This window comes from Eurosta solidaginis, chromosome 5 (genome assembly GCF_040869045.1).
Source record: "Eurosta solidaginis isolate ZX-2024a chromosome 5, ASM4086904v1, whole genome shotgun sequence".
NCBI lineage: Eukaryota > Metazoa > Arthropoda > Insecta > Diptera > Tephritidae > Eurosta > Eurosta solidaginis.
This window is the reverse complement of record NC_090323.1, coordinates 268,659,321-268,686,062: the sequence shown is the minus strand read 5'-3', so window position 1 is coordinate 268,686,062 and position 26,742 is coordinate 268,659,321. Positions and strand designations below refer to the sequence as shown.

The 26,742-nt window shown below is 35.0% G+C and overlaps 3 protein-coding genes across 4 annotated transcripts in view; 2 read left to right on the top strand and 1 right to left on the bottom strand.

The window, feature by feature from the left end:
* The first annotated feature begins 572 nt into the window (after positions 1-572).
* On the top strand, positions 573-1,725 carry Cp19 (Chorion protein 19). Its single transcript, XM_067786694.1, has 2 exons — positions 573-721; positions 863-1,725. Exons 1-2 carry the CDS (start codon positions 707-709, stop codon positions 1,481-1,483), a joined length of 636 nt encoding a protein of 211 aa, XP_067642795.1. The 5' UTR covers positions 573-706; the 3' UTR covers positions 1,484-1,725.
* Positions 1,726-5,191: 3,466 nt separating this feature from the next.
* On the top strand, positions 5,192-6,268 carry Cp16 (Chorion protein 16). The gene is made up of 2 exons (XM_067786692.1): positions 5,192-5,704; positions 6,079-6,268. The coding sequence occupies exons 1-2, from the start codon at positions 5,368-5,370 to the stop codon at positions 6,147-6,149; spliced, it is 408 nt and encodes a 135-aa protein (XP_067642793.1). The 5' UTR covers positions 5,192-5,367; the 3' UTR covers positions 6,150-6,268.
* A 4,500-nt stretch (positions 6,269-10,768) lies between these two features.
* Positions 10,769-26,742, bottom strand: part of Prm (Paramyosin) — a 47,967-nt gene continuing 31,993 nt past the window's right edge. Inside the window, exons 5-11 of one of the 2 annotated variants that reach the window (XM_067790436.1) lie at positions 25,718-26,589; positions 25,522-25,649; positions 25,343-25,455; positions 13,648-14,167; positions 13,461-13,556; positions 13,115-13,396; positions 10,769-11,389 (exon numbers count right to left, since the gene is read on the bottom strand). In XM_067790436.1, the coding sequence (XP_067646537.1) occupies positions 11,195-11,389; positions 13,115-13,396; positions 13,461-13,556; positions 13,648-14,167; positions 25,343-25,455; positions 25,522-25,649; positions 25,718-26,589 (2,206 nt within the window). In that variant the 3' untranslated portion in view covers positions 10,769-11,194. Of the gene's footprint in view, positions 11,390-13,114; positions 13,397-13,460; positions 13,557-13,647; positions 14,168-19,571; positions 21,060-21,336; positions 21,470-21,534; positions 21,692-25,342; positions 25,456-25,521; positions 25,650-25,717; positions 26,590-26,742 lie in introns of those variants that run through there. The other variant, XM_067790437.1, reaches the window with a different exon arrangement.

Sequence of the window (26,742 nt, the reverse complement as noted above, 5' to 3'; positions counted from 1 at the left end):
CTTGTATCAGCTTTCGTTTATGGTTTATGGTTTTGACTTGACATAGTTAGCCATAGCTTTGACCCAGTCATACACTGACTTATATATAAAACAGAGATTAATTGTGTAATTACACCCGCACTTAGAAGAGTTCAAAGAGCAAAGATTTATCAGGCGATAAGAATTCAATAATTTTAGGTAAGTGCTTTATTTCTGAGTAAATTGTATACAACATTTATATACAACCAAACATATGCATTTATACAGAAATATAAATATATATATATATTTTTTTTTAAAGGTAACTATACACGCCGGTCACGAGGTTTATCTGTGCTTCATGCCATCGCAAGAGTTTCAAATTGCCGTTGTTTGTTGTGACATGAACTTCTCGAAACTCTGCTGCTCAATATCAAAGTCTAGCGGAGGGCCGCTATCACACACCGTCCATTACCACGACTAATTACTTTAGTCATACGCTGATTGTGACGCTAAAGAAAAGAAGAATGAGTAATTATGTAGAAGCTGTGAGCTTTGTTGACAATCATTTAGGTCTCCCTCTGCCCCGGCATCATGTGTTTGTTTTGAAATCACGTTTTGTGCATTTGAATTCTTGTTTGCTTATAAAAAGCAGTGCACCGAGGTTGCTTTAGTTATTAACACCAATTGTGGAAGAAGTCAAAGAACACTCAATTCAATTAACCAATTCCATAAAACAAAAATCAATATGAAATCATTCGTGGTAAGTTTTTTTATAACAATTTTTTGTTTATTGTATTTACATTGACTTGTAGCCAAAAACTGTGAGTTCATCTCGATGTTTATAGCTAAAAACTTTTCAGTTATATTTATGTTAATTTGGTCATCTCTTTACCTTTTACAGTATCTTTCCTTGGCGCTTTTCGCAACTGTCGTAATGGCCCATCCTTATGGCCATCATTCAGCTCCACAGCACTACGGCGAATCATCTCACAAAGTGCATGAAGTAAGCCTGGATGGCTTATCGAAAATTGTAGACATTGCCGCTATTGAGAAATATTTAAACGCTCCTGCCCACCACCATCATGACATACATTCAGCTTCGTATGCCCCCGCGAAATATGTAGCTGCAGCATCAGAACCCGTACCCGGTGCAGTCATTTCAAAGAGTTATAGTGCTGCACCAAGTGCTTATCATGGCCATCATGGTTACAGTGGAGAAGGACATGGCGCTGTCTACAATGCTGCCCCAGTCTATGATGCTGCAGCCGCATCAAGTTATTCACCAAAAGCTGAAAAATATGCAGGAGCATACAAATCAGCTGGTTATGGGACTCATTCGGTTCACAAATATACCGAACTGCCAGCCTACGTGACTCAAATCCATGCTGGAAAGCACAACTACAAAACTTTTGAAACTCCCATCAAATACAGCACTGTAACCCTCCCAGTGGCACCAGCTGGTCCAGTTGCCAATTTGTATGTGCCTGAGCACCACAGCTCGTATTCCGGTCCTAGCTACTAACTTTAACTTAAATTTACAACAAAAGTGTTGGCCCTTCGTAAGGGTCTACCTGAATATGCATTAGTTTGTAATATGAAATGCAGTGTTTCTGATAAGTAAATGATTTCTAAATTCAAAATTTTAATTTGGGTGATTTTTATTTTTTGTTTTGTAAATATGTATTTGGAATGTTTTTGGATATTTATCTTGTTATAAATTTTGGGTTGTGATTATGTGAATAAACTTGTTATTTCTAATACTAATTCAAATGTATTTAATTTGGATTTTGTTGCCAACATTGGTAAGTAGTGTGCTTGCATACCATACATTTGAGCCTTGGGTAGAAGCCCCGACTAACGTGAAAACTTAAAAGCCTGTCGCAAACTCGATCAGGATGAGTTTCCCAGGGAACTCAATACCTGGGAAGTGATATTTTTCACTCAAATTATTCATGCAATAAAACACATGCCGGAGTAAGCAATTTTTAGATAACATTTAAGTAACGGCTACAACCGGCTTATATCTTTCTTAAACGGCCGAAAAAGCAATCTTAATTAACAGGTCAAACTAAAGGCAGAAGGCCTTATAAAGCAAATAACTTCAACCATAGTAGGAGTGCAGGTTCAAATCCTAATCACGGGAGAAAAGGCTTTGAAGAGATTTACAAGGTATAATCGAAACAGCTATCGCCTTGTCCGTCCTGATGTCACGTTGTTTAAACTTTTCCCAAATTATTAAATAAATTATAAATTAAACAAATTGCTTCAAATAAATGTTTTCACACATTTAAATCAATAAGGGCAGCCGCCGCTTAATTCATAAAAATAATAATTTGGCACCATTTTTATTTTTCGTTATTTGAATAAAAAATTATACTAAAAATTTGAATTTGGTTCTTGCAATAAACACATTGAACAGAGCTGCTAAATCCCTATACGCCGATAGCGATTGTGTTATTGCTTTGCCCTGATTCAGGCACAGATACAAAATTATATTTCAAAAAAATGTTCAAAGCACTCCCGTATGCTGTCACATACATATAAATAAACTTCTTATGAAGTTTTTGATTTTCATACATAAGTGCAAAGCAAAGGCACTTTTATATGATGAACATGCACTTCGGTATAAAAAACAAATTTACACTAACAAATTGACAGCTAAAAATTATGCAAAAATAGTATGGCACTGAAAAATATGTGTATTCAAAATTATTAAAACTACTCCAGTCATTTGAATATATACATACATTAAAAGTTTTGAGCTTTTTGAACACTGAAACATTTATTTTGTATTTTTTTTAATACAAAACAAAACGTCAGTACATGTATTGTGATTTGCACTTCATATAAGAATATTTTGAGCACCACTGACAATAAACTTTAAAATAATTTTCAAAAATAAATTTAGTTTTATTTAAAAGTAGCATTACTTTTATGGGAAAGTACGCTAAATTTGGAAAACCCATTACAGTATATTTGTGTTTGTTGGCCAAATACTTATATATATCAAAATGGAAGGGTCTTTATCAGGGACGGAAAATAATTATTTTTTTTTCGGAGTCGAAAAAGTCTTGGTCAAAAAAATGTCCTAGGTGGAAATGTTTGAGTTCTCAGGTATCCCTATTACAATGTCATGTCGAATCATGCATCCTTTTTATTTTTCGAAATTTTTCCATAAAAGTCTACATATAAAAGTAAAATCTGTATTTTTACTTTTTTTGGCCGATAGAACTAGTTACACTCGGACTTTTAAAAATAAAAGTCCTGAAATAGAAGTTAAATCAAAACTTTTATTTTTTAAGGCCGAAATAATATTTTTTTTTTTATTTCGGAACTTTTATTTTTAAAAGTCCGAGTTTAACTAGTTTCATCTGACTCAAAAAATAAGAATCCGAAAATAATTTTTATCTTGATCCAAATATATTTAAATTCCAAAATTAATAGTTTTGCAAGGACTTATATTATAAAAGGAATAACAGTTTCAGCCCCTGGTCTTTATATCCATCTGTATAAAACCGTTAAAAAATTTTAATAAATTTAGGGCCGTCTTTTTGTGTAACCTTTTAGGTTTATCCATCCGATAAAAATATTTTTTGTGAAGAAAATTTGTTTTTATAAAAATAAATAAATTTTAGGCCGAACTTCTCTTCCAATTAGCATCGCGCTCCTTTTAATTTTTAATGAAAATTGGCGGGACGGGACCTATGTATATGTTTTATGCCGACTCCAAACGCCATCTGTAAGGCAGATGAGTTTTTGCTTTGACCGGGGGTTGAACCCACGACCTTCGGTTTGGTAGGCGTAGCACGCTACCACCACACCACGGCGATAATTTTTGATTATTTCCTGCAAATTGGCGGGACGGCACCTACGCGTTTATCACGATTCCGAACGGCATTTACAAGGAAGATGCTTTTTTGCTGAGAAACTTTTCATGGCACAAAAACATCCAGAGCCTTTAACAAACCACTGCCGAGGAATATATATTTTTTTTATAATTGAAAGACTTTTCTCTAGGTCTTTTGATGTTGGTTTTGCGGGGATTAGACATAGTACTTTCAGTGTGGTAGGCGAGCACGCCACCACTACACCACTGCAGCGAGCGAGATGAACTCGTATGGGAATATTTATAATCGGAATTTTGTTGTGCTTGACTGTAGTTATGTGTTATATAACTGAAAATGTCAATGTTTACTTTTTTTCGAGCGCTTTTCGTGAAAGTAGTAATGTCACAGTCTAGAAAAAAGCGAAAAAATATATCACCAGTTTTGTACTTTGTTGAAATTGAACCATTAAACCTTTTCTTTAAGCAGAAGTACACAACGTTTAAAATTCTCACAGCAGTCCCATTAGTTTAACCGCCTCTGGTTCGATGAAGTAATTAATTAAAAAAAATATTTATTTTTAATACACATCTTATAATAATATAATAAATATTATATGTATGCAAATTTGTTTTCACTTTATAGAAGTGGAAATGTTAATTTATATGGTCCAAACATTTTATCACGAAGAGCCACTTAACAAACTTACATCGTAAGCTCCTGGTATGTTAATTCTTTACAGGATTTAACTTCTTTTGGAATTTTCTTTATTAGGAACTTTTACATACGAAATTTTTTTAATTTAAATGTGTATGTATTTACTTTGCCAGGAACATGACTTGTGGCATTTTCTTTTCTTAGAAAATGTTACCCCCTGTTGCACTCAAAAATTCTAACTTTTGAACTAAGTCACCTGGCGCTTTGAAAAATGGCCCTATTTGTAGACAATGCTGCCCCTTTCTTATTTAAAGGAAAATATTTTATGAAAGGAATACACCGTCCCTCGAGAGAGATGAGAAGAAGCCACAGCGCGACATTATTGTTATTACGATTGTCATTACGTTCCGCACATTAAATTCCAAAAAAAAAAAATAAACTTTTCAATTTATCACCTCTTAGAAAATGTCAACTATAAACAAACATACATACATACGTACAACCAAGCACCTTCTTTTTAAATCATCAAGCACACGTTAGCGCTGTTGGTATAAATTGAAAATTATCACCGAATGCCAATAGTCAACATAAAGAATGGAGAATTCGTTTCGCCCAAGTCATAAATACGCAAAAACGCTGCACATCGACCCAAGACATTCGACGCTCTCTAATCTCTGCGGGCTGTTGCTGGATAGCATTACCAATGCTTGCCGAGACCAATATATGGCTTTTAATTCTATATTTTGTCACGTAAGGTTACATACAACTTAGCTAATTTCTAAATACCGGCTATAAAAGCAAAAATATGTTAATGACGCCACATTAGTTAACCATTTGTCGCGTACAACCAACGCATTATAATAATTTAAAACAAAAATTACTCAGAACACAGGCTGAGATCCCAACAAACAAATATATTACAAAAATGTTCCGCTACACAGTGTGCTTCATGGCTTTAGTTGCTTGTTTAAGCACGTCCGTATTGGGCATTAATTACGAGGAATATGCTCCAGCTACATATGGCGCATCAGCTCCACAGGTTATTTCATTGCCCGCAAATGTTGAAGCTCAAGCAGCAGCCCTGACAAATGCCGCTGGCGCTAAGGCGACCGCTGCCAAAATCAATGCAATTAAATGGGATCTTCTTAATTTGTATGGTTATGAAATTGGCTATCCATTGTTGGTTAAAAAATATGGTCCATTGAGCAAATTATATGCCGCGTCGCTGCCACCACGCAGTTTTGTTGGACAAATTGATCCTGGTAAGTAGTTTTGCCTTTGATATAGCATTTCAGTCAAATTCGAAAACTGCTGAGCATTCGGTGATGCGTTTTTGTAAAAAATCAGCAAAATTATCGTTTGTGTAAGTGACGTCGAATCGAGTTGAATAAAAGTATTTGATTGGTTTTTCAAGTAAATGTGACATCACCACCAACTTATGATGATGATGATGTGACATCGTTATTATCAGATCGGCAATTTCAATAGAGAAGTGAAATCAAGAAAAGTTACAGAAACGCACCACAGAACGCTCACCATCGTAATTCCTCACTCATTCATCGGCTTAATAATTCAAATCATTATTTTTTCATCGCTATTTTTACTAACCATAATTACGTTTCGCTTTGTTTTGCAGCTTTCTTAAAAGATTCTTATGGCAAAATCAAATTTGTTGGCGAAAGCACGATCGGCGTTGCGGCTGTCTAAGAAGATGGAAGATCGCGCCTAATTATACACTATAAATGTGTAAATAATATAAGCAACTGAGGCCTTAAATCTACATATAAGTAGCTTTTAAATAAAGCTATATTTTTTTGAAATGAAAATATCTGACTAAAATTTATTTAGAAGGCCGAGCGCCCAAAAGTATTCCTTTATTTATGTATGAACTGTAAGTTGTGCCTGTTTAACGAAGAAATGTGTTTATTATCGAACAACTAAGTTTGTAAAAGAAAAAAATTTGGATTCGATGTGTCACTGAAACTAGAAAAAAAAGTTGTGTGCGAAATCTGGAAACCGGGGACGCCCTGTTTGGCACCCGGCCATAGTATACTTGTTAAACTCCTGCGACGTAAAGGCAACGTACGACTTACGCTCGCCACAGGTGTATAGTGTTTTTAAAACTATCTCAGGCGAAGCTACGCAGTGAAGAAATGATGATTTGTCAGAAAAAAAATTTGCGCTCTGAAGCACTGGAAATCAGAAGGGAAAACTGGTACCTGAGAAAAAATAACTCGACTAAGATGTGCCTCCCCGTCTTTACATATTGGCTGTCACGAACACAGCGTAAAGTGGATTTATTCCTAATCCAGATTTTTACTGGAGACGAACCAATAGAAAATGTACAGCATGGCTTTTTTAATGTCCGCGGTGAGCACACTGAGAAGCATATCTGGGGTAGAATGCTATATACATAAGTGCGAAAGAGGAGGCACGAAATATTCTCGGAAAAAGAATAAAGTAGTTTAAAACCTAGAAAATCGAGCGAAAGTTTTGGCTGCGGTGCAAGAGAAAGAGAATCAAAGCGCGAATTGGACATAAAGCAATTTCAACTTTACCCGAAGTAGACAACGGCGCAGGACAGGATTGTAGACAAAGGCTCTTAAACCGCAACAAATTATTTAATTAATTTCCAAGAGACCCTATTTGCGCTTGTAGTAGATCCATTAGTCTGTAGTTTTTTTTTTCCAAAATTACTCCCAGTAATATTGCAAAGCACTGACACTACATAGGGCGGTTTCCCGATTCTTCATTGCAGTTCATGACAATATTTTTCATTTATTTATATACCCAGCTGGAATAGAGGCGAAAATTTTATTCCAAACTGATGTGAAATATGCCAAATTATAGGGTCTGCATTATAAGTTGATTACTTTCTATGAAAAGAGCTGACTACTCTTATATTGTGATGGATGGAAGATGTTAGAAAGGGGGTGTCCCTTGCACGAGCCAAAAAGTAGTGAGCAGTTATTTGCTGCATTTACTTTACAACTATTTTTTAGCTGATTTTTTGTACTTAACTTAAAATGAGTTCTTCTCTGGATTTCCGGAAAATAACAAGGTAAATCCAACATTTCGTTATGGTAATTGCAATGAAAGTAAACAATTATAAATTTTCGTAGGAATGCTTGATTAACGTATGTATTTCACGTAAAATTTACAGAAGTAATATCCAGTTGATGTCAAGTTGTACATTCCAACGGTAAAACGTCATTCAAAATTATATATTCCATATACCATTTATGTTGTAAATTTCACAGCAGGCTATATTGCTGTAACATTACCAATACCATTAACATGTCCATTTGCGTTGTCATTTCCACATCGTGGCATGTAGTTTGAACGTTGAAAAATGCTAGCGTTTTCATAAATGTACCTACATTTTTAAGGTCTTTTCTGCATTAAATAAAGCAATGTTGATTCTACGTTTTGCACTTATAACTTTGTAATCTAAATTAACATTGGCATAATATCAAAAGTAACAAAATGTCACGTTGGACGACTTTAGCAACGAAAAAAATGTTAATGTTTCAAGTACTTGTTTCGTTTGGCGTAGGGCTGTTGACGTTGTTGTTATATTAGCGATAAAGATACTCCCCGAAGAATTTAGAGAGAGTTATCGATGTTGATTGTCCTTTGCCGGATATACATAGATCCGCTATGTTTCAGTAACAAGCACTTGCCCGACCATCTCGGGAACAATAAATATGACCACGTTAAACCTTCTGGCCATACTGCCCCCACCCCCTAGTTCCATGAGCTTCGCCTTCTAAATATGTGTGTGATACATTCATATTTGTAACAGGATTCTCCTCGCATAGGTCGAATCTGCCACTAATCGAATAAATTAGAGATAATCAATTATTTTACTTAACACATTTTGCTAATCGACTAATCAGTTGTTCGAATAGTAGGTTATCAAGAGCTCTAAGTAGAGAGTACTTTGCAGTCCTACTTTAAAGTAAGTATGCTAGAAAAGTTCTCATTTTTCTGTAAAGTTGCAGGATGCAAATATTTCAATAAACTGCGCGGAGGTAAATTAGGAGGACTCGAATACATTCAATCTCATCGCAAGGTATTTGGAGATTTAAGTATAATAGAGAGCAATCAAAGGCTTAGCCCATTAACTCGAAATCAAAACAAGTATGGTGATAACGTAATATTATGTATTGCGCATTTCCTTAAAATCCGTATCTTTCCCTAATTTGGACTATAAGTCCGTCTCATATCAGGTGATCTTCAAACAACTTAGTGAGAGGGAATATGCGAAAATGATTAAATTTTTAAGTAGAGCTTACGATTAATACGAATAAATTCAAGAAGAAATTTCTCACGATATTCGGTTTCTCTTGAGATTCTCGAATCTTGAATATTCGCAAGTCTCGCGAGCTTCTCGACATTCAATTATATTTGGCAACTACTTTGGCATTATTATAAAAGCTTTTGATTTCTAAAACAAACAGCAATTAAAAAATAAAATAATTAAAAAAATTGTTTAAGTTAAAGGGTTTTATTGAAAACAATACTTACATTAAGTAATAATAATACTAGAAGCTAGAAAATAATTAGGTAGGTCCTAGGTACTAGTCATCACACTCCTCATTAATCTAGGGCGTTGATCAGACAATTAAATAAAAGCGTTGGGCGCGTCAAATTTCTATTGATAGTCATAAGTAAGACCAACTGAACCTTAATCAGGTTATGCTACGCCTCACATTTTTAGAAACTTCACTCGCCTAACACTTTTATTTAATAGTATTTTTATTACTTTATGTAAGTATTGTTTTCAGTAAAACCGTTTAACTTAAGTTTTATTATTACTTAATGTAAGTATTGTTTTCAATAAAACTGTTTAACTTAAAGTTTATTGTTTAATTATTTTATTTTCAAGTTTTTCGCCTTATTTGCATATTATTTCTATTTAGTTCACTTAGTGACTCATTATTACAAGGACTCTTTCCTGACAATTTGTTACAATCTAAGTCCTCTAACTCCAAAGCATTTTGATGTCACTTCTACCGGACTGTATGTAATATATGTTCCAAATATGAGCGAAATCGGACCAAAGATACGAGTATTTTTAACATCTCGATCCATGCGCCACCTAGCGGCGATTTTTTTTATAAGTCGCTTTCTATTCATGTATGTATTATGTGTTCCAAATATGAGCCAAATCGGACCACAAATACGATTTTTTTGAATATCTCGATCCTTGCGCCACCTAGCGGCGATTTTTTTCATAGGTTGTTTCTATTCCTGTATGTATTATGTGCTCCAAATATGAGCCAAATCGGACCACAAATACGATTTTTTGAAATATTTCGATCCATGCGCCACCTATCGGATGTTTTTTCTTATTATTGCATTTTCATCGGGTTCTGAACTATATTCTAAGTTTGAAGCTTGTAGTTTATCGGGAAGCTACTTAAACTTTAATTACAAAATTCGGTAAATAAACTTAAGCTAAATAAAACCATTTAACGACAGAGTCCATAAATAGTTCAAATGCAGCTACTCGGAGAGATAAGAGAATCTCACGAGGAGCTGAACTTCCGGGCCTCGAAATTCTTTTTGTGTTCAAGAATAAAACCTAAGCTCTACTTTTAAGTTTATTAAAAGATGCAAAAATCAGACTTCCATGACTTTCAAAAAAGATATGATGAATTCATAAATTATTTGAATATATTAATTTAGTTTATGCGTTTATTTATATAAGTAATAATGTATATGGGTATGTATGTATGTATATGCATAAGTTTGTAACGTTACGTATTACTTAAGCATTAAAAAACATTATTTTTTTAGTATAAAATTAAAAAAATTGTGAACAAACAAAAAAATTGTCGTGATTGAAACGGTGGAACTAAAGTTCTCCGCTAATTATGTTATGCAATTTTCGCAATGAAGTTGTGCTCTCAAATAACAACTAATTCAATAGTACTTTTATATGCTTGATTATGAAACTGTGACTTATTTATTTAAGTTTGCAAGCCAAACCTTTAACGAAATAAAATATTTTTGATACTCAAAGATGAAAGTTTAAGCGCGTTAGCGGTTTTATAGCTCTATGGTTATAAATTTATACGAAAATCACGCCTTATGAAAACAAACATTTCAACAAAATCCAATTATCATTTTTGTATTTTAACGTTCGCATTTTATTTCTCAATTGCATACATAAGTAAGCTTTTTTTGTGCTTAAAAGAGTAAACGCAGTTTAAGTAAGTCAGATTTGATTCGAGTGCGCGTTTCATGAAAATCTTGTTTACCTAGAAAACAATTCATTGCTTGTTTTAAAACTAGAATTGTAGAAAATAAACGCGCTCTCTCTCTCTCTCGTATTAATGGGATTGCTTACATTTATTATAGAAAAATCTCAATTATAATTATAATTACATATATATTTAGGTTTTTCGTTTTTAATTATCATTTTTAACATAAAAAGTAGTGGTAACAAAAAATTAATTGTAAATTAAATAGGATATAATTTAAATTTAATTATTTATTTGTTGTTCATTTGTTTAATTTTGATAAAAATACATGAACGGCAGCGATGTGGAAATTAATTTTTTTCGGTATTGTAGAGGATTTGAATACGTTCGAAAACTCAATCGCTACTTGAAAAACGCAACAGTTGTTTTGTATAATATTAAGTTCACAGTTGTGTTGTTTTAATATATTGTCCATTACTTCATCAACTTTAAATTATAATAAAAATGTTCAGATTTTTTTTTTAATTTTATGTAATTTATTTATTCGGTGATCGTTCTTGTTGTCTCCGTAATGTAAACCTGGGAGCCGGGAATTGTTGAGGTGGTGACGAATGAACGATGCTTGGCACGAATCATGTTCAAGTTAGTTTCGGCATTATCGGCACGATCTTCGGCAGCTTCAAGTTCACGTTGGAAACGACGGACGCGGGTCACGGATTGTTGGGACATACCCTCCTGTGGTTGCAATCAGAACGTGAAACGACAGAAAATAAAAATTTCAAGTTAGTAAAGATCTTTTATTATTTATCTGGTATATATTTTAAAGCTTAGTTTAATTGTGGAAATGGAAATCATTTGGACTCTAGTGTCTCTGTGAAATTTTTTTTGTCTATTGTTCGCAATGACATCAACAAAAGTAGAAACTGCAGAAACAATATGTACACCCAACAAAAGCTATGGTAAAAAGCAAAAAAAAAAAAAACAAAAATGAGAATAAACCAAGATTACATACCAATATTTTACCACAAATTATGCGAAAGATCTAACTAAATTAAAATATCGGTATTATTAGGTGCAATGTTAAGAGAAAATTAGTTTCGAGATGATTTTAGTTTGAGAACAAGTAAAACAGTTTCGGGAAAATATTGAGCTTTCTTTTGAATATTGTTCCTTTTGTTTTTTGAACAAAATATGCCTGACAGTTAAAACTACCTTTATCAGAGGCTGGATCTCTAAACCTGAAGTTCTAGAACAATTGAAGTTGACGGGTGATAGGAGACAACCTTCGGAAATATGTTTTGAGGTGATGTTATTTTTGAAAATACGTGAAAGAGTTCTTGGAACGTATAGCCCTCTATTAATCTGGATTTTTTTACTTACATATTTCTGTTTTTTATAATTTTATATTCCGAATAAAAAACCACTGTAGGAAGAACCACTATTTTTAAAAAAATATTTGAAGATGCGATGATCAATCAAACATCTTTTAGCAGAATCTTAGGAAAGTTGTAATGCTTTAAAGCCACTGCCTTTCAAGGACTCGGTAACAATAAAAATTAAAAATTATTAATTACAAACATTAATAAAAGTTAGAATAAAAATTAAAAGTAATGTATTAAAAAAATATTAACGGTATTAGCCTGGTTTCATCGGCCCACTTGAAGGCAGTGCGCTGTCACAACGTCCAAAAAAAAAATATTATGTATTACAATCTTGGAATATTTTTCCATGAGTTTAAACTATTATAGTAACTCAGTTCTTATAAGGTTGAGTTAGGTTAGGTTGAATTCGGAGCTTTTTGACAAAGGGAGTGGGCAACATATTTGGTTACCGGAGCCCTATAAAACTAGTTATCTGAGAGTAATTTTAGGAGACCATTTAACCTTAGATATAAACTCAAGAATTGTTTGTTAAAGTGTCAATAATAGAAGAAAATCATCCAGAGAAGTACCAAAAGACTATATTAGATTACGGTAGATCACTTTGTTTCCTGGCAGTGTGCTACACTTTGTCCACCTATGAGGTTGTAATAAAAGTAATCTGAGAAAATCTTTAAAACAGGATAGTGAATTCTTTGCGAAGAATAGTAAATGCTTTACGGCCAGATATATTTGGATAATAAAGGAACATATTCCATCCAGAAGGTTTGAAATATTACTACGAAGAGCATGCATTAAGAATATAAGGAAATGAGTGTGTTCTATACCACCATAGTTGTCTACGGAGAGTTCGAGGTATAACTCAGAAGAAAAAGAGGACCGACGTGTAAAATCTTTCCATTAATGCAACATCAAGCAAATATAGAAAACGCAAGCAAAAACCTTTATTTTTTATTTAACTTTCTAAAAACGATAATTTCCACTTCAACAATTTCCCTACTAAATTTTTATAATAAATACAAAACCAATGTACAAAACTTTATTTAACTACCACCCGGTAGGTGGTGTATTGTGTGGTTACCTGTTCGGATAGTTGACGCTTGAACAAGTTAACCTTGGCAGTTGACTTGTCTAATGCTTCCTGCAACAAAATAATATTCTTTTGATCCTCCTCGCATTGTACTAAAACTTCCTTGACGGTACGTTCCTTCTTTCTCAAGATCTTAATTGTTTCGGCGTGTCTCCTCTTCTCTTCCTCCAATTCCAATTCCAAGTCACGTACGCGGGCCTCCAATTTGCTAATGATGCGCTTGCTACCAGCAACAGCGTTCAGTTCAACCTCCTCCAAACGAATGGACAAGTTCTAAGCGCAGCAAAATAAGTTAAAAACTTTGTACACAAACTATTATTTCACACAATTGACATACCTTGACTTCGACTTCCAAAGACTTCTTGATGGTTTCCAATTTGACAATGCGTTCTTGTTCCTCATGCACTTGTTCGATGGTGTGTTTGAGTTCAACCTAAGACGTAAATTTTTGTAATTGTTTTTTTTTTTTACTCACAACAATTATATATTATTTAAAAAATAACAAAAACCTCTTTACAACTTACCTGAACCTTTTGGTAACGTTCATCACTGATTCGCAATTCTTTGGTGACTTCTTCATAATCTGCGGCCACAATCGACAATTCTTGCTCCAATTTCGATTTCAACGACACCAAGTTGACGTTGACGGTGCTCAATTCATTGATGCGGGTCTGCGCCTCCTCGTACTGCATTTCAACAGTGCGCTTAGCACGCACAGCGCTGTCCAAATTCGAGCGGACCTCTTCCAGTTCACCATTGAGTGCAGCCAAGCGGCGCTGAGCCACACTGTACGAATCCAAAGTGGCCTGCAACTGGCGTTGTACATCCTCGTAGTGGGCTTGCAATTCGGTCAATTGCAATGATTGCTTCTTGATAACCTTCTGCAAATCAATGTTGGTTTTGTTGGCCACATCCAAGGACATTTCCAGTTCGGTGATTTGCACCTGCAACTTCTTCTTGATGCGTTGAACTTCGGTCTTCAAGCGTGTTTCCGCTTCAACGACACGAGCATTCAATTGTTCGATTTCGATGGCAGTTTGCTTGCTATAAATGGTGAGAACGAGAGGGGTAAGAAGGTAAACAAAAAAAATTTATAAGAAATAAGTTGAGGTAGATCAGTAAAAATATTATAACAAAAAAATTTTCGTAATTTGGAGATTTATAAACCTGAAAAAAATAACCTCATCTTTTCTCCCACAATCAGAGCGCTCTGATACTTCTGTACATTTTGACATTATTTCTTAAGTATCTGCTAATTCTATACTATGTTAGTGCAATGTTTGTTGTATATATATATATGGGTTTGTAAATCAGATAGATATTTTGCAAAAGACTATAATTTTGTAGGATAAGAGAACCATTTGGTTATATTTCTTAAATAGATACCTTTAAAACCCGGTGATTTTCAACCAAGAGATATATGGGAACAGATGCTTCGAACAGAGCCGTCGGGGTATAATTTTTAATGTCATTTCTTAGGGTGTTCTAGATTAGGTCAATTCCAAAATCAGTATCTAGTATTCTTACTGTCAAAGAATACTATTTCGGAACACTTTATTTCAAAGTTTGTTTTCGAAACGCCATGCTTCAGAACTTGGTTAAAGGACGCCATATAATAAAACATTTTCTAAAACGCTCTACCTTAGCTTAAAATTTGAACTTGAAGCAAATTCTGCGATAGAAACGTTTTATTAGGTAGGAAGTTAGTCAATATGCATAGTTCTGAAATAGAGCGCTTTCGATACAGGTAATATTTTATTAGCAGCTTATAGGACCCAGTTTCAAATCGATAAAAAAATTGTTTTCTTCAAAAGTACCAACTATTTGGAATATATGTAAATAAGCAGTTGGTTAAAGACATCTCAGAAATAGAAAAAGACGTTTTATTGGACTGATCATAATTTATTATCATAATTCCCACGAATCTAAAGTAATATACCTCAACTATGTTAGGAAATTCTACCAAAATCACTTCCAAAAGCATTAAACTTAAAAATCTTACCCATTCAAGGTACACATTCCATTTAAGGAGTGTAAGCACAAAGGTTCCCATAGTCAACAGCGAAATTGTCACAATTAATTGAATTCAACCAATTGATAGGCTATTTAGTCTCTTTCTTACATGAATGCCGATGTAAACTATGATTCTTCGAATGCAACATCAATCTAAAATTAACTTTTTGGGCTAGTGAATTTGCTGTTGATGCAAAATATTTTTGCAACATGCAAATGCACATACAACATTAAAGTAAAATGAATGTTTTATTATGTAATTAGTATATTGTAATGTTTCTTTATTTAGGTTGTGATATGGTGGTGATATTATCAGATTCATGTGACTCAGCAAATAGGAATTGTGGATTTTTTTTTTTTTGGCAGCTTTGCACAGGTGATTTCGCTTTTGTATGTATGTATGAATATGTATCTTTTTGGGACGGCAAAACATCGACAATGATGACTAATTTTCTTCTAAATTGAGATATTGGGTTTTTGGGAAACGTGACATGCAATCGCTTTGTAGTAATACATTGTTACTATGGGCCTAAAATCGACAGTGGGTGAAGAAGAGGGTGATGTTTATATTTTGAATAAAAAAAAATGAGATTAATTCTTTAAATAATGTTTGAAATCAGCTGAGTAAATGAGGTTATCGGAGTAGTGATTTAACATGTTTGTGGCTTATGCGGTATTATTTGTCTAGTTGTGCTACTTGTTTGTGAATTTTACATATCGCACAAACTATTTGCATGGCGGGTTATTTATTTATTTTTATTAGTCAGTGATTAATTTAAGTTTTCTGGGCATACATTTCTAAATTTAATTTCCTTCTGCATATTTTTTAGATACATTTTGTTTTATTTTTGCCTACAACATTTGTCTAGTTGTAGTTTTTCAATTAAAGTTTTTGTTTTACAATATGCCTGAAGGCCGCCAAATAGTAGGCGGTTTCATACAAATATTTTTATTTAGACCCAGAACAGCACTTTTTGAGTTTTGTGCGCAGTATTTAGAATATTTGAAATGATATATCTTTCTAATAGTTTTTGGAGTTTCTGGGGCTATAAATGTCATTGTTTTTGATTGATTTTTAATTCTTTTGTTTAATAATTGTAGAAATTAATGCTTTTCTATATCCTTTTAAAGTTTCATAAAAGTTTTTAATGTCAACCATGAGAAATAGGACTAAAGCTGTTGTCCTCCAGCTGAGATAAACTAAAAAAAAAAAATCGCATTTCCCAGTAATTGCCTTATTTTTCTGTTTTCAAGATATCGCAGTTTACAGCGTTTTGTAGAGAAATGATAAGAATTGATTTTTGTACAAACAAACTTTCGAAAAAACCGCTGCTAAATAGCGTAAACTATGAGTGAAAGAGATCAAGAAGTGTCCAACAAAATACTCAGTCAATACTAATTTTTCCGGTTTCTGATAACTCTAGTAAATTTTTGGAAAATATTTTAGTACGTGTATATAATATTTGTCTGTCTAAATATCATTGGCGGTTCTTCACGATTCAGAGCAATCTTCAATTAAAATCAAGGATGTTCGTCACAAAAGTACTTACAACTGGAATATATATTTTTCAAATTTTATTTAATTGGTAAAAGTGATTTTAGCTTCAGAATATGTGACCCGGCCTATGAAAAGGTGGCTTATGACTCAAAAAAGAAATTGCGAGAAACAGCTGTTAAAGATATACAATGCCTTTCTTCAGTTTCTTAGTAGCTTTCTTTTTTTTTTTTGAGTCATAAGCCACCTTTTCATAGGCCGGGTCACATATAATAACCGAATATATAGTGCGTGGGAGTATCTAAACCAAGCAAGAGCACTTTCTTCAAGACTAAAATAATGTAACTCAGTACCAAAATCCAAAAAAAGGGGGGAGAAGAGATATTTAGGCTATTGCGCATCGCTTAGCGCGGAATTCATAAAAAATTCTGATGATGCGGGGACAGTGTTTTGGTATCTTAGTAAATGATAAATTTGACCGCCTTAAAATTTTGAAGTTTTATATAAGAAAAACTTAAAACTTATAGAGAAGAGCCCATGTAGTAAAAGTTAAATTTATTTAAAAATGGTATTTGTAAACTAAGAAACATTAAGTTTGTTTCTGAAGCATTCACAAATCGATTTTGTTTTGTTAGTTAAGTTTTTGAAGCCCAATGTACACCAATTCAAAAACAACTCACTAAAGTTCATAAGATTGAAAATCCGATGTAGATTTCAAGCAGCAGGCGTTAAAAAAATTCACCTTCTAACAAGTAAGGGCGGTACTTGCTTTAGATGTTCCGAGGACCTGCATACATTATGTAGCATTTAAATCATTCTTTAAAGTCGATTTTGGTTATTTTCTGGACAATGCTGGCAACCTTTGAACATATTTATATACTTAAGTCCATTTGAACACTCAGTGCTCTGAAATCATCATAAAAAGCTCTAATCAGAATATTCTATCTATTTTATTATTAAACTTTCTAAAAAACACCAAGGTTTTAGAGCTCTAAATATGGCACGTATGACAGTACATTCAATATCTGAGCAGTCAGTTGTAGCGGATGTATGATATCATGAAATACTGATCTTTGTAAAGTTTTGGAAATACTTTTCCTTCTAAAAAATTGAATTCAGAAAATTAAAATCAAAGTTCAGAATTTCTATTTGTAGCTCAGAAAATTATAATTGAAGTTCAAAACATTATAATTGAAAATCAGTTGAAAATTCTGAATTTCAATTGCAATGTCTGAACTTCAGTTGAAATTTCTGGACTTCAATTCTGAAATTCAATTGCAACTTTCTGACCTAAAACTGAATACAATTTGTTTTTTCTAAAACCGTTGAATTACCCAATAAGTACAAATAGGTACAGTTGTCTGAATGCGCAAGTTATGGTGAAAAAAACTCAAATCTGAACAATCAGCTATATTATGTAAGACTTCTGCTCCAATTAATTTACTAAGAATGACCAATCGGCTTGTTTTGTTCTACCTCAACTTAATGATTTAGAATGAAAGTCGGGAAAAGTTTTTTAGTCGAAGATAATAAATACGAAATTCATGAGCTTCACGTAAAACAGTAAACTAAAGACGTAACTTTGGTCTTGGTCTTGTTTCTGCAAAGTTTTGGTTGAATATCGATCATACTGGTGAAATCTATTTTTAAAAATTTTGTTAAAATATTTGCAAGTGTGTAAGTTCCTATGAGTGATTGCCTTTTGGTATAAAAGACAAAATGATTTACTTAGCCATTAGCTAGCACTATACCTCAACGCTTGCTCTTCTTCTCACCCAACAATCATATTCATTTTCTACATTAAAGTGCAGCACATTTTCTTCATGTATTAAGAAAAAAACTTAGCATTTCAACGGCTGTTTTCATAAAATTGTTTAGCTTTTATGATTTACAGAAATTTGCAACCGCAGAAATGCTCGCAAAAATCGCTCGCATGAATTTTTGTTTGCATTTGTTCTTTTTTTTTTTGTTTTTTGCTTTGTCTTGCCAAACAAAGATTCACAACGCTCGATGTCAAAAATAATGCAAATGCAAATTCAGCAAACATATTTTGCAATATAATAACAAAGAAAAAGAAAAAAATGAAAACAAAAATTATAAAATAAAAATTGCTTCTTAAGCAATGCAGAACTGCTTTTTTTGCTTTAATACTTATAACGGTGAATAAATTAGTTTTATGGGCGAAAAATTGAAAAAGTTGAGGACAAGAAATTTGCGGCTAGTAAAAATAATTTAAATACACAATTGCATTGAATTGAAAATTAAATCGCTTTAATTAAAAACAACAAGAAATTTTGTTTTTTTGTTTGTGTATGTTTTGTATTTGGCTGCGTCCTAGAAGGCATTTCATGCATTTGAATGTTAAATAACGTAAAGGTATGCGAAGAATTAAATTTAAAAAATAGCAAACAAATATTTTATGTTGTCGTTATTGCGAAATGTTTGTTCTTACGAATATCTGAATTCCATATTTATTTGTAGAATGGTTTATGTAGACCATAATACCGCGCAGGCATTGAAAATACAACGACAGGAAACATAGAACATTGACAAAAAAAGGACACATACAAGAAAGGGTCTAAGCACAGAACAAACACTTTTCTAGCGCTCCACTACGAGACACCGTGGAACATGTCCGTCGCAATTCTGTCAACACAAAAAAGTGCTTTTATTATTCTCGATCTCAGTCAAAACCACGTTTAATTCACGCCCAAATCGCCTCACGTAAAAAATCTATAGCCCCGCAAGTAACTTTATTTTTAGCTACTCCTCGCTTATTGATGCATCCTACTTTTTTATGACACCTACTCCTTTAAAACACTACCACTCTTACTCCCCGCTTCAAACCGCTATTGCCAATATACGTAACTATAATCCTTCAATTTCGGATGTGTACGCATCACTTTACGACAAATCCAACACTTATCGTCTAACCCGCACCTGGAGTCTGAATAAAATTCGACTGTCTTCTGATTGAGTGTCGACAGCTGACGCTTCACATTGTACAGCGATGATGAAACGTTATGATCGAGCTTATCAAGGAGACGATCATCCATCATTTCAATATGATAGCTATGCGATGAGATGCGTCCACCCTCGGGCGAGCCAGAGCGTAAGCGGCTTATACCACGACTTGACCGTATCATAGCCCGTGACATATAGTCCTCCTCTTCCCGTTTGGCATTCTTTATATTATTCTCCGACTCGGAGATTAATGCCTGTGCAATGGCAGTTGCCGATTTACCACGTATTGAACGTTTAAATTCATCCGTCATCTGAGCACAATCATTGTCCAACTCCATTTTTTTTATGCGTTGTAATAAACGTAAAGTATCCTGACGTATTATTTCCTCTAATTCTCGTTGACGACGGCGACGACGTTCAGCAGATCGATCTATTACCGTATCCGGTTCAATATGTTTGTCAACACGCGCTGCGTCGGCGAGTTTTATCACACTGAACGGTGTACGCTTTTTAACGCGAAAGTCTAGTAAAATTTCATCTGCACGACGGGCACAGGCACGCGACAGGCGCAACACTTCATCTGTATTATAGCGTTGTACGGGATTGGAGGGGCGATATTGTCGCAAACCGCGTTCACTCGTCCATGGCAAGTGTGGCAGTTCGACTTCAAGTTTCTTTGTTTTCGCATCTAAATAGTCTAGCATCGGTTGATAGAAATTCATTGTATAGCCATAGTTATCCTCATAGGTATGTGCCATATGTTGATGGCGCGAACGTGAGGGGCGCAATCTATATGTTAGTGCCATAGTTGTGGATGGCTGTGATCAACAAGAGCAAGCAGTGGAAGAGCGGTAGTACAATGGGAAGCGTTAAAACGGTTTGTCGTGGGTTTGTAGATTTGTAGCAAGACAAAAAATAAGAAGACGTACAATTATACGGAAAGGAAGGGCACTTAATAGACGCAGTGAGGCAGAGCGATTGCAAGTGGCTTTGGTCTGTTGTTGTGATCAGTGAGTATTGAGTGGTATTTTGGTTTGTCGGAGATCAGCGCTGATCTCGATGTAGTGGAGAGTGCGTGATTTATTGTATCTCGTGTTTTTTGCTTGGGTATGAGTGAGTACAATTTGCTAAATACAAAATTTTCTATAAGCAAACTACAATTAATTTAGAAACTGCATTGGGCTGATACGCAGCCAAATTGCATATTCTGCCACAATACTGCAGCTCAGACAGTGAAGATCGTTGCAATTTAGTTGGACTGACGTTGTTTTTCGCAATTAATTTTCGTTGACTTTTGCTGTCCTTTTATGCTTGAACCACGTTTGGTTGGCGTTTCTCACATTAGCTATTTTCGAGTTCTGCTGATTTATGCTGCTTTGCAGTTGGCTAAACGCGTACGGATTTTTGCTGGGCCTTTATTGTTTTCGTTGGTCAAAGAAAAATGTTTCGAGTAGTTGGCGAAATCTATTAAAAGATTGGAAACGTTTTAGTAAATAATTTTCGCTCATTTCTCTCTGTTATGGATGCTTTATGATTTTGTCACAAAAATTGATCAGGGTATTACCGCCTTGGCTTTGAATGGTCATAATACGGAAGTTTTTACGCAATCCCTTAAGGTCTTTTGTCAATGGTATATCATGAATTCGAACAAAAACTTTATTTCATTGGAAAGTGGTTAACTTTTTGACCTTCCATATTATGGCACTCAATAATCAAGGTTGCTCGATTCTCTTTTTAGTACCTTCCAAATTCAATTTCAACGCACTTTGCGTTAAATTGCTTTACTGATCTGTCTTTGCTTCGTTAATCTTCTTTATAGGACGGTTTTCACAGCAGAAACGATTGTGTAACAATGGGATTCGATTGTATTAATTCTGAAAATTTCATTAATTATTTAACATATTTGTTAGCCTTCATCATTTCTTATCACTTTTCTTACTTAAGGCGATCACTTTTCGTTTGTTGAGTTTGGAAATTATCCGCTAAAATAATAAAAAAATTTCCAACGGCTGCAATTTTTTCTTCGAACGTTTAAAAATTTTTCAGTCGATGTTCTATCCCCAATTCTGCAAATCGTACTGATATCAAATGGGTCAGTTATCGAAAAATTCGTATCAATTGAGTAAGAAATGTTTATAGTTGTTGTGTTTATTTCATTCGTATCTTTATTCAAGTTTAGCATTGTCACTGTGATATAAAAAATTTTGCAGGAAGCAATTTCATTTACTTTAGCAATGAAACCATCACATAGAATTTTATGCCAAAAAACAATTACTAAATCAATGGCCGAAATGCGAAATGTGAGTTGATATTATTTGGGGATTTCATCAATCGCCAACCTTGTATGTGACGTTTTGTCAAGCGGAAGTTTTAGGTTTTCCGTATTTTCCCCTATACATCGATGTAGTCTGTATTAACAATTGCAGTTGATAAGTTTGCAGTTAAATTATATTCCAAATGTCTAGATCGTTGATGAGTTAGTTGAAATATTTCTTCTACTTGGAGGGCGTTGTAGTTGTCGTTGTAGCAGTGCTTCGCCCCATCCAATAGGTGGACCGATCACAAATGTCCTCAATATACTCTAACGGGAGTCCAAGGAAACTTCCTGTTTCCACAGGGTTGTACCATAATTAGAGGGGTGTTAGAGGCGTTGGTTCCACATTACAGAGATGGTTGGTGTCATGTGGGGACACATTGCAAGCAGGGCATACATTTTGTATGTCGGTGTTGATTCTGGATAGGTAAGAGTTTAACCTGTTACAGTATCCAGAACAAAGTTGAGCTAGAGTGACTCGCGTTTCCCTAGGGAATGTGCGTTCCTCTTCAGCAAGTTTAAGGTATTGTTCTTTGAGTACAGGATTCACCGGGCAATTCCTGACATAGAGGTCCGACGCCTGTTTGTGGAGTTCATTGAGGACCTGCTTGATGTCTGTTGGGATGCCCAGGCGTCTGGGTATTCAACAGGAACTGTTTGGTAAGCATTTCATTTCTCTCCCTGATGGGGAGTATTTTCGCTTCATTATGTAGATGGTGTTTTGGGGACATAAGCAGACAACCCGTGGAGGTTCTGAGGGCAGTATTTTGGCAGGCCTGTAGCTTCTTTCAGTGGGTAGTTTTCCGGCTTGGCGACCATATCGGGGACGCGTAGCATGCAATCGGCTGGCTAATTGCTTTGTAAGTGGTAATGAGCGTTTCTTTATCTTTTCCCCAAGTACTGCCAGCAAGAGATTTGAGGATTTTATAACGGTTCTGGATATTCGGTAGAATTGCGGCTGCGTGCTCAGTTGCCTGCAGTAATTCATTGAGACGAGGAATATAAAACTGTGAGTAACTGAATCTGGTGAACTTGTTCAACATGGTTTATATATATATCTTTCTAATCCATTGAAACCTTCACACTGATATCTTTGCCCGAGCAAACACTTGCAAACTGAAGGTGTGTGGCAGTAGAAATAATGTAATCTCGTCCCCACTTACAAGTTGTTGGCTTCCATGCGGTGCACCTTAATATCCTGTACAGACACAGCTGTGTTATTTATGGAGGAGACAAAGAGGAATGTTTCAGTCATTCGGTGCTCAGCTGTTGGGAACACGAGACGTAAATATATCAATCGGGATATATTCGTTTCTCCAGAAAGGAAATATCCAATATCGCTGTCTATCTTCTCCGTAACTTTATTATTGCCACTCAGCGACTTGCTAAGTTATTGGAGGCTAGTATTACCTTCACCAATTACCCGGTCAGTAGTTAGCGAATTTCGTTTCTTATCCAATTACCCGGACAGTAATTAGCGAACTTCGTTTCCTGTTGTACCGTTCGCTTAAATTACGCGCCCGGGTGAATCAATCTTAATTCGAAGACTGCGTGGGCATCTTTGGTTAAATGTGATTTCAAAAGGCCACGCCCAGGCCACTGCCTTTGTAGTACGTATTTGTAGAAAGTTGCCACAGAAGGCCTATGTGTTCTTACTCTTACTTGTAAGTAATTTTTAGCAGATTCATTGTCTTTTATGTTTCAAGTCTGCTACCTTACTTACTTAATTAATAATTAACGTAGCCTAGAATGCCCAGTCGCTGGTGTATGTTGATGTCCATGTAAAGCTCGTACAGTTCTTCATTAAATCTTTTCCCGTGCTCACCGTTGCCAATATAGTGGTCCGTAAATCTTTCCAAGAATTTTTCTCTCGTACACTACCAAAACTGCCTCATCAGATGTTGTATGTGTTCCTTCTTCTGGACTGGTACGATAAATGACTTATACAGCATGGTTTTTGTTTGCCGAGAGAGGAATTTTCTTTTCAATTGCCTACTCAGTCCAAGGATGCAGTTTGATATTGTTGTTCGAAATCATTGTTACAAGCAGTGCGGTGTTGTCAAGGCGCAGATGCGCTGACTCTTTGGTTGATGACAGCGGGTATGTACTTCGGTTTGTCCTCGTTCAACATAGAGCCCACATTTTCCCTTTTTTTTCTAGTTTGCAGTAAACAGTACTGAGGGCGCGGGTGTTCAGGCCGATAGTATCAATGTCATCATCAAGTTCTGCCGCTTGTATTATTTGCTCCAGCATACGGCTAAAGGAAGTTGCGTTTCTTATTTTAATTGTAGTTCTTTTTCTAATTTTGCACAGCCCTATAAATTTTGCGGGTAGTCCAAATTCAGACTTAGCGGCATATAGGCAGCTCGTTTTTGTGCTGTCGGAGGCAACGGTCAAAAAGTCTATTGACGTTATGACCACTTCAAATGGCCGCCATATCAACTTTTTTTTCTTTGTTAATTTGGCTTTATGGCCGTTTAGAAAATTTCCGTTGGACATTATGGCCAATTCGGGAAAAGACCATAACCATATACGTTTAGTTGAATATGTTTTTTTTTAGTTGAATATGTTCTTATCTCAGAGAGGACCTCACTGACCCAGCTATTTATCCTATTTTTCATTACAATGGGACCAAAATATAGGTAAATTTGAAATAAAAAATTTCTCTTTTCATTACACTGAACAAAAATATAGCGAAAACATTAAAATAAAACTGTGATTCAACAGTTATAATACGGGCAGGTGCAAAAATAAATATTTGAGCTAATGACCTCTTGAGGAAAAAAGTGCCTTTATGACCATTTCGAAAGAGCAGGATGGTCAAAATGCCAATAAGCGTTGCATTGTAACCATTTTAAATAAGATGTTGTGGCCATTAATATACTTAATATAACTTTAATTGACATTGTGGCCGTTGACTTAATGTCACCTCTCCAAGGTAGATATGCCGGTATGGCATTAATCAAACCCTTTACATTTGCAGTGAACCATGTTGAGTTGAGAGATGTGACCCGTCATAGAATCCTTTACATCTCGTGCGCTCTATATTTTTTTATAAAGTTTCAAAAATAGAGATATTCTTTGACGGTCTGAAAATGGCTGCTTCAATTTCCACTAAGCCAGAGGCAAATGAGATAATAAGTTAAAAAAAGAAAAAGAAACAGCTATGCTGTGAGTTTTTTCTAGATTAGCTTGAAATAGGAATAAGACGGACTTAGGAAAAATAATCCCTTTTTTGCGTTTTATGTAGAAGCTCCAAATGCAACTATATAAGTCACATCTTCGATTAAATGACAATATTTATATTTCTTAAGAAAATAAAATATTTTATACCAGAAATAAGTATGTATTAGTATGGCTAATGCCCCCTTTATGACCAAATCTCCAAATTAGAGCAGATTATTTATAAATTTAAGTTTATAAATCGACTCACCGAATACATTCAATTTCTTCATCCTTCTCAGCCAAACGACGTTCAGCATCGTGGCGGTATTGACCATATTCAGACGACAAACGTTGGGCACGTTGTTCCTCAGCCTTGCGACCCTACACAAATTAGAATAAAAGTGTTAGTATTTGCGCCATTTCCATAATTTATTGCGTTCTACTTACAGCCTCGGCTTCCTTGTATGCAGCAGTCAATTCATCACGTTCATTCTCCAAGCGACGCAACTCCAATTCCATTTCATGCAAACGACGGCTCATTTCACTTATTGTAGCCTTGGCTTCATGGAGATCATCTGTTGGCATGTGGAATTTAATGATTAATATAAAAACTAAACTTTCCTCCACTTTCGACTACACTCACCTCCTAATTTCTTGTTCTCACGAGCCAATTGGTTGTTATCATCCTTTACTTTGTCCAATTCGTGAACGGTACGTTGTAATTCAGCATGCTTGTTCTTCAAATCACGTTGACTATTCTCATACATTAAGATTGTTTCATCGAGACGGCTCTTCAATTCAATATTGTGCTTTTCCAATGTGTTAACGGTCTTGGTTAATTCGCGGCAAGTATTGTTCGATTTCTCCAAATCAATGATGAGCACTTCAACTTCGCTGGCCAAACGAGTCTTTTGTTTCTCCAAATTATTGACCTTAACAACCAATGTCTCAACATATTCCTCAAGTTCAGTGATGCGTGCCTGGTATTTACGACGGATAGATTCGACCTCTTCAGCGCGTGCTGCTGCCTCAGTCTGGTATTTGTTTTGCCAAGAAATAGCATCACCATTGGCTTTGACCAACTGACGTTCCAAGTCAATACGTGCTTCCGATTCTTCTTCGAGTTGAAGGCGAGTCGATTCCAATTCACTTTCAACTTGATGAAGGGAAGATTCCAACATTGAACGACGACGGTCTTCATCTTCCAAACGACGGCGTGCATCTTCCAATTGTGAGATGACTTGACTCTTGGAATATGAGACACTGTCTAGTTGGGACTTGAGATCTTGGACGTCTTTGATCAATTCAATGTTTTCTTGCGAGAGGCGGGTCTTGTGTGATGTGATGTCAATAACAGTGCGATTCAATTCTTCGATTTTGACATTCAATTCGGAGATTGTTACTTCCAGCCTTTCGACATGTTTGTTGGTCACGATTCTCTCCTTGTTAAAGGACTCGATTTGAGAGAGGTATTCGTAGATTTCGGCTTGGAATTTAGATTTCTCCTTCTCAGCCCTAAATGTTGGTATGAAACAGGTAGCGAAAAAGTGGAATGAAGAAAGAAAATGTTAAGTAAATTTTGTAAACCGCTGAGTTAGAAAAATAATATCATTGAATTTATGTTGAATACTTATGCAGTAGCAATATGGCGATGGAAGCGCTAATAGC

Excerpts from the sequence above, each read along its gene's own strand:
- Cp16 (XM_067786692.1), top strand. The coding sequence starts at position 5,368 with ATGTTCCGCTACACAGTGTGCTTCATGGCTTTAGTTGCTTGTTTAAGC. Across the intron at positions 5,705-6,078 it reads TGTTGGACAAATTGATCCTG|CTTTCTTAAAAGATTCTTAT; the intron begins GTAAGTAGTTTT and ends TTTGTTTTGCAG.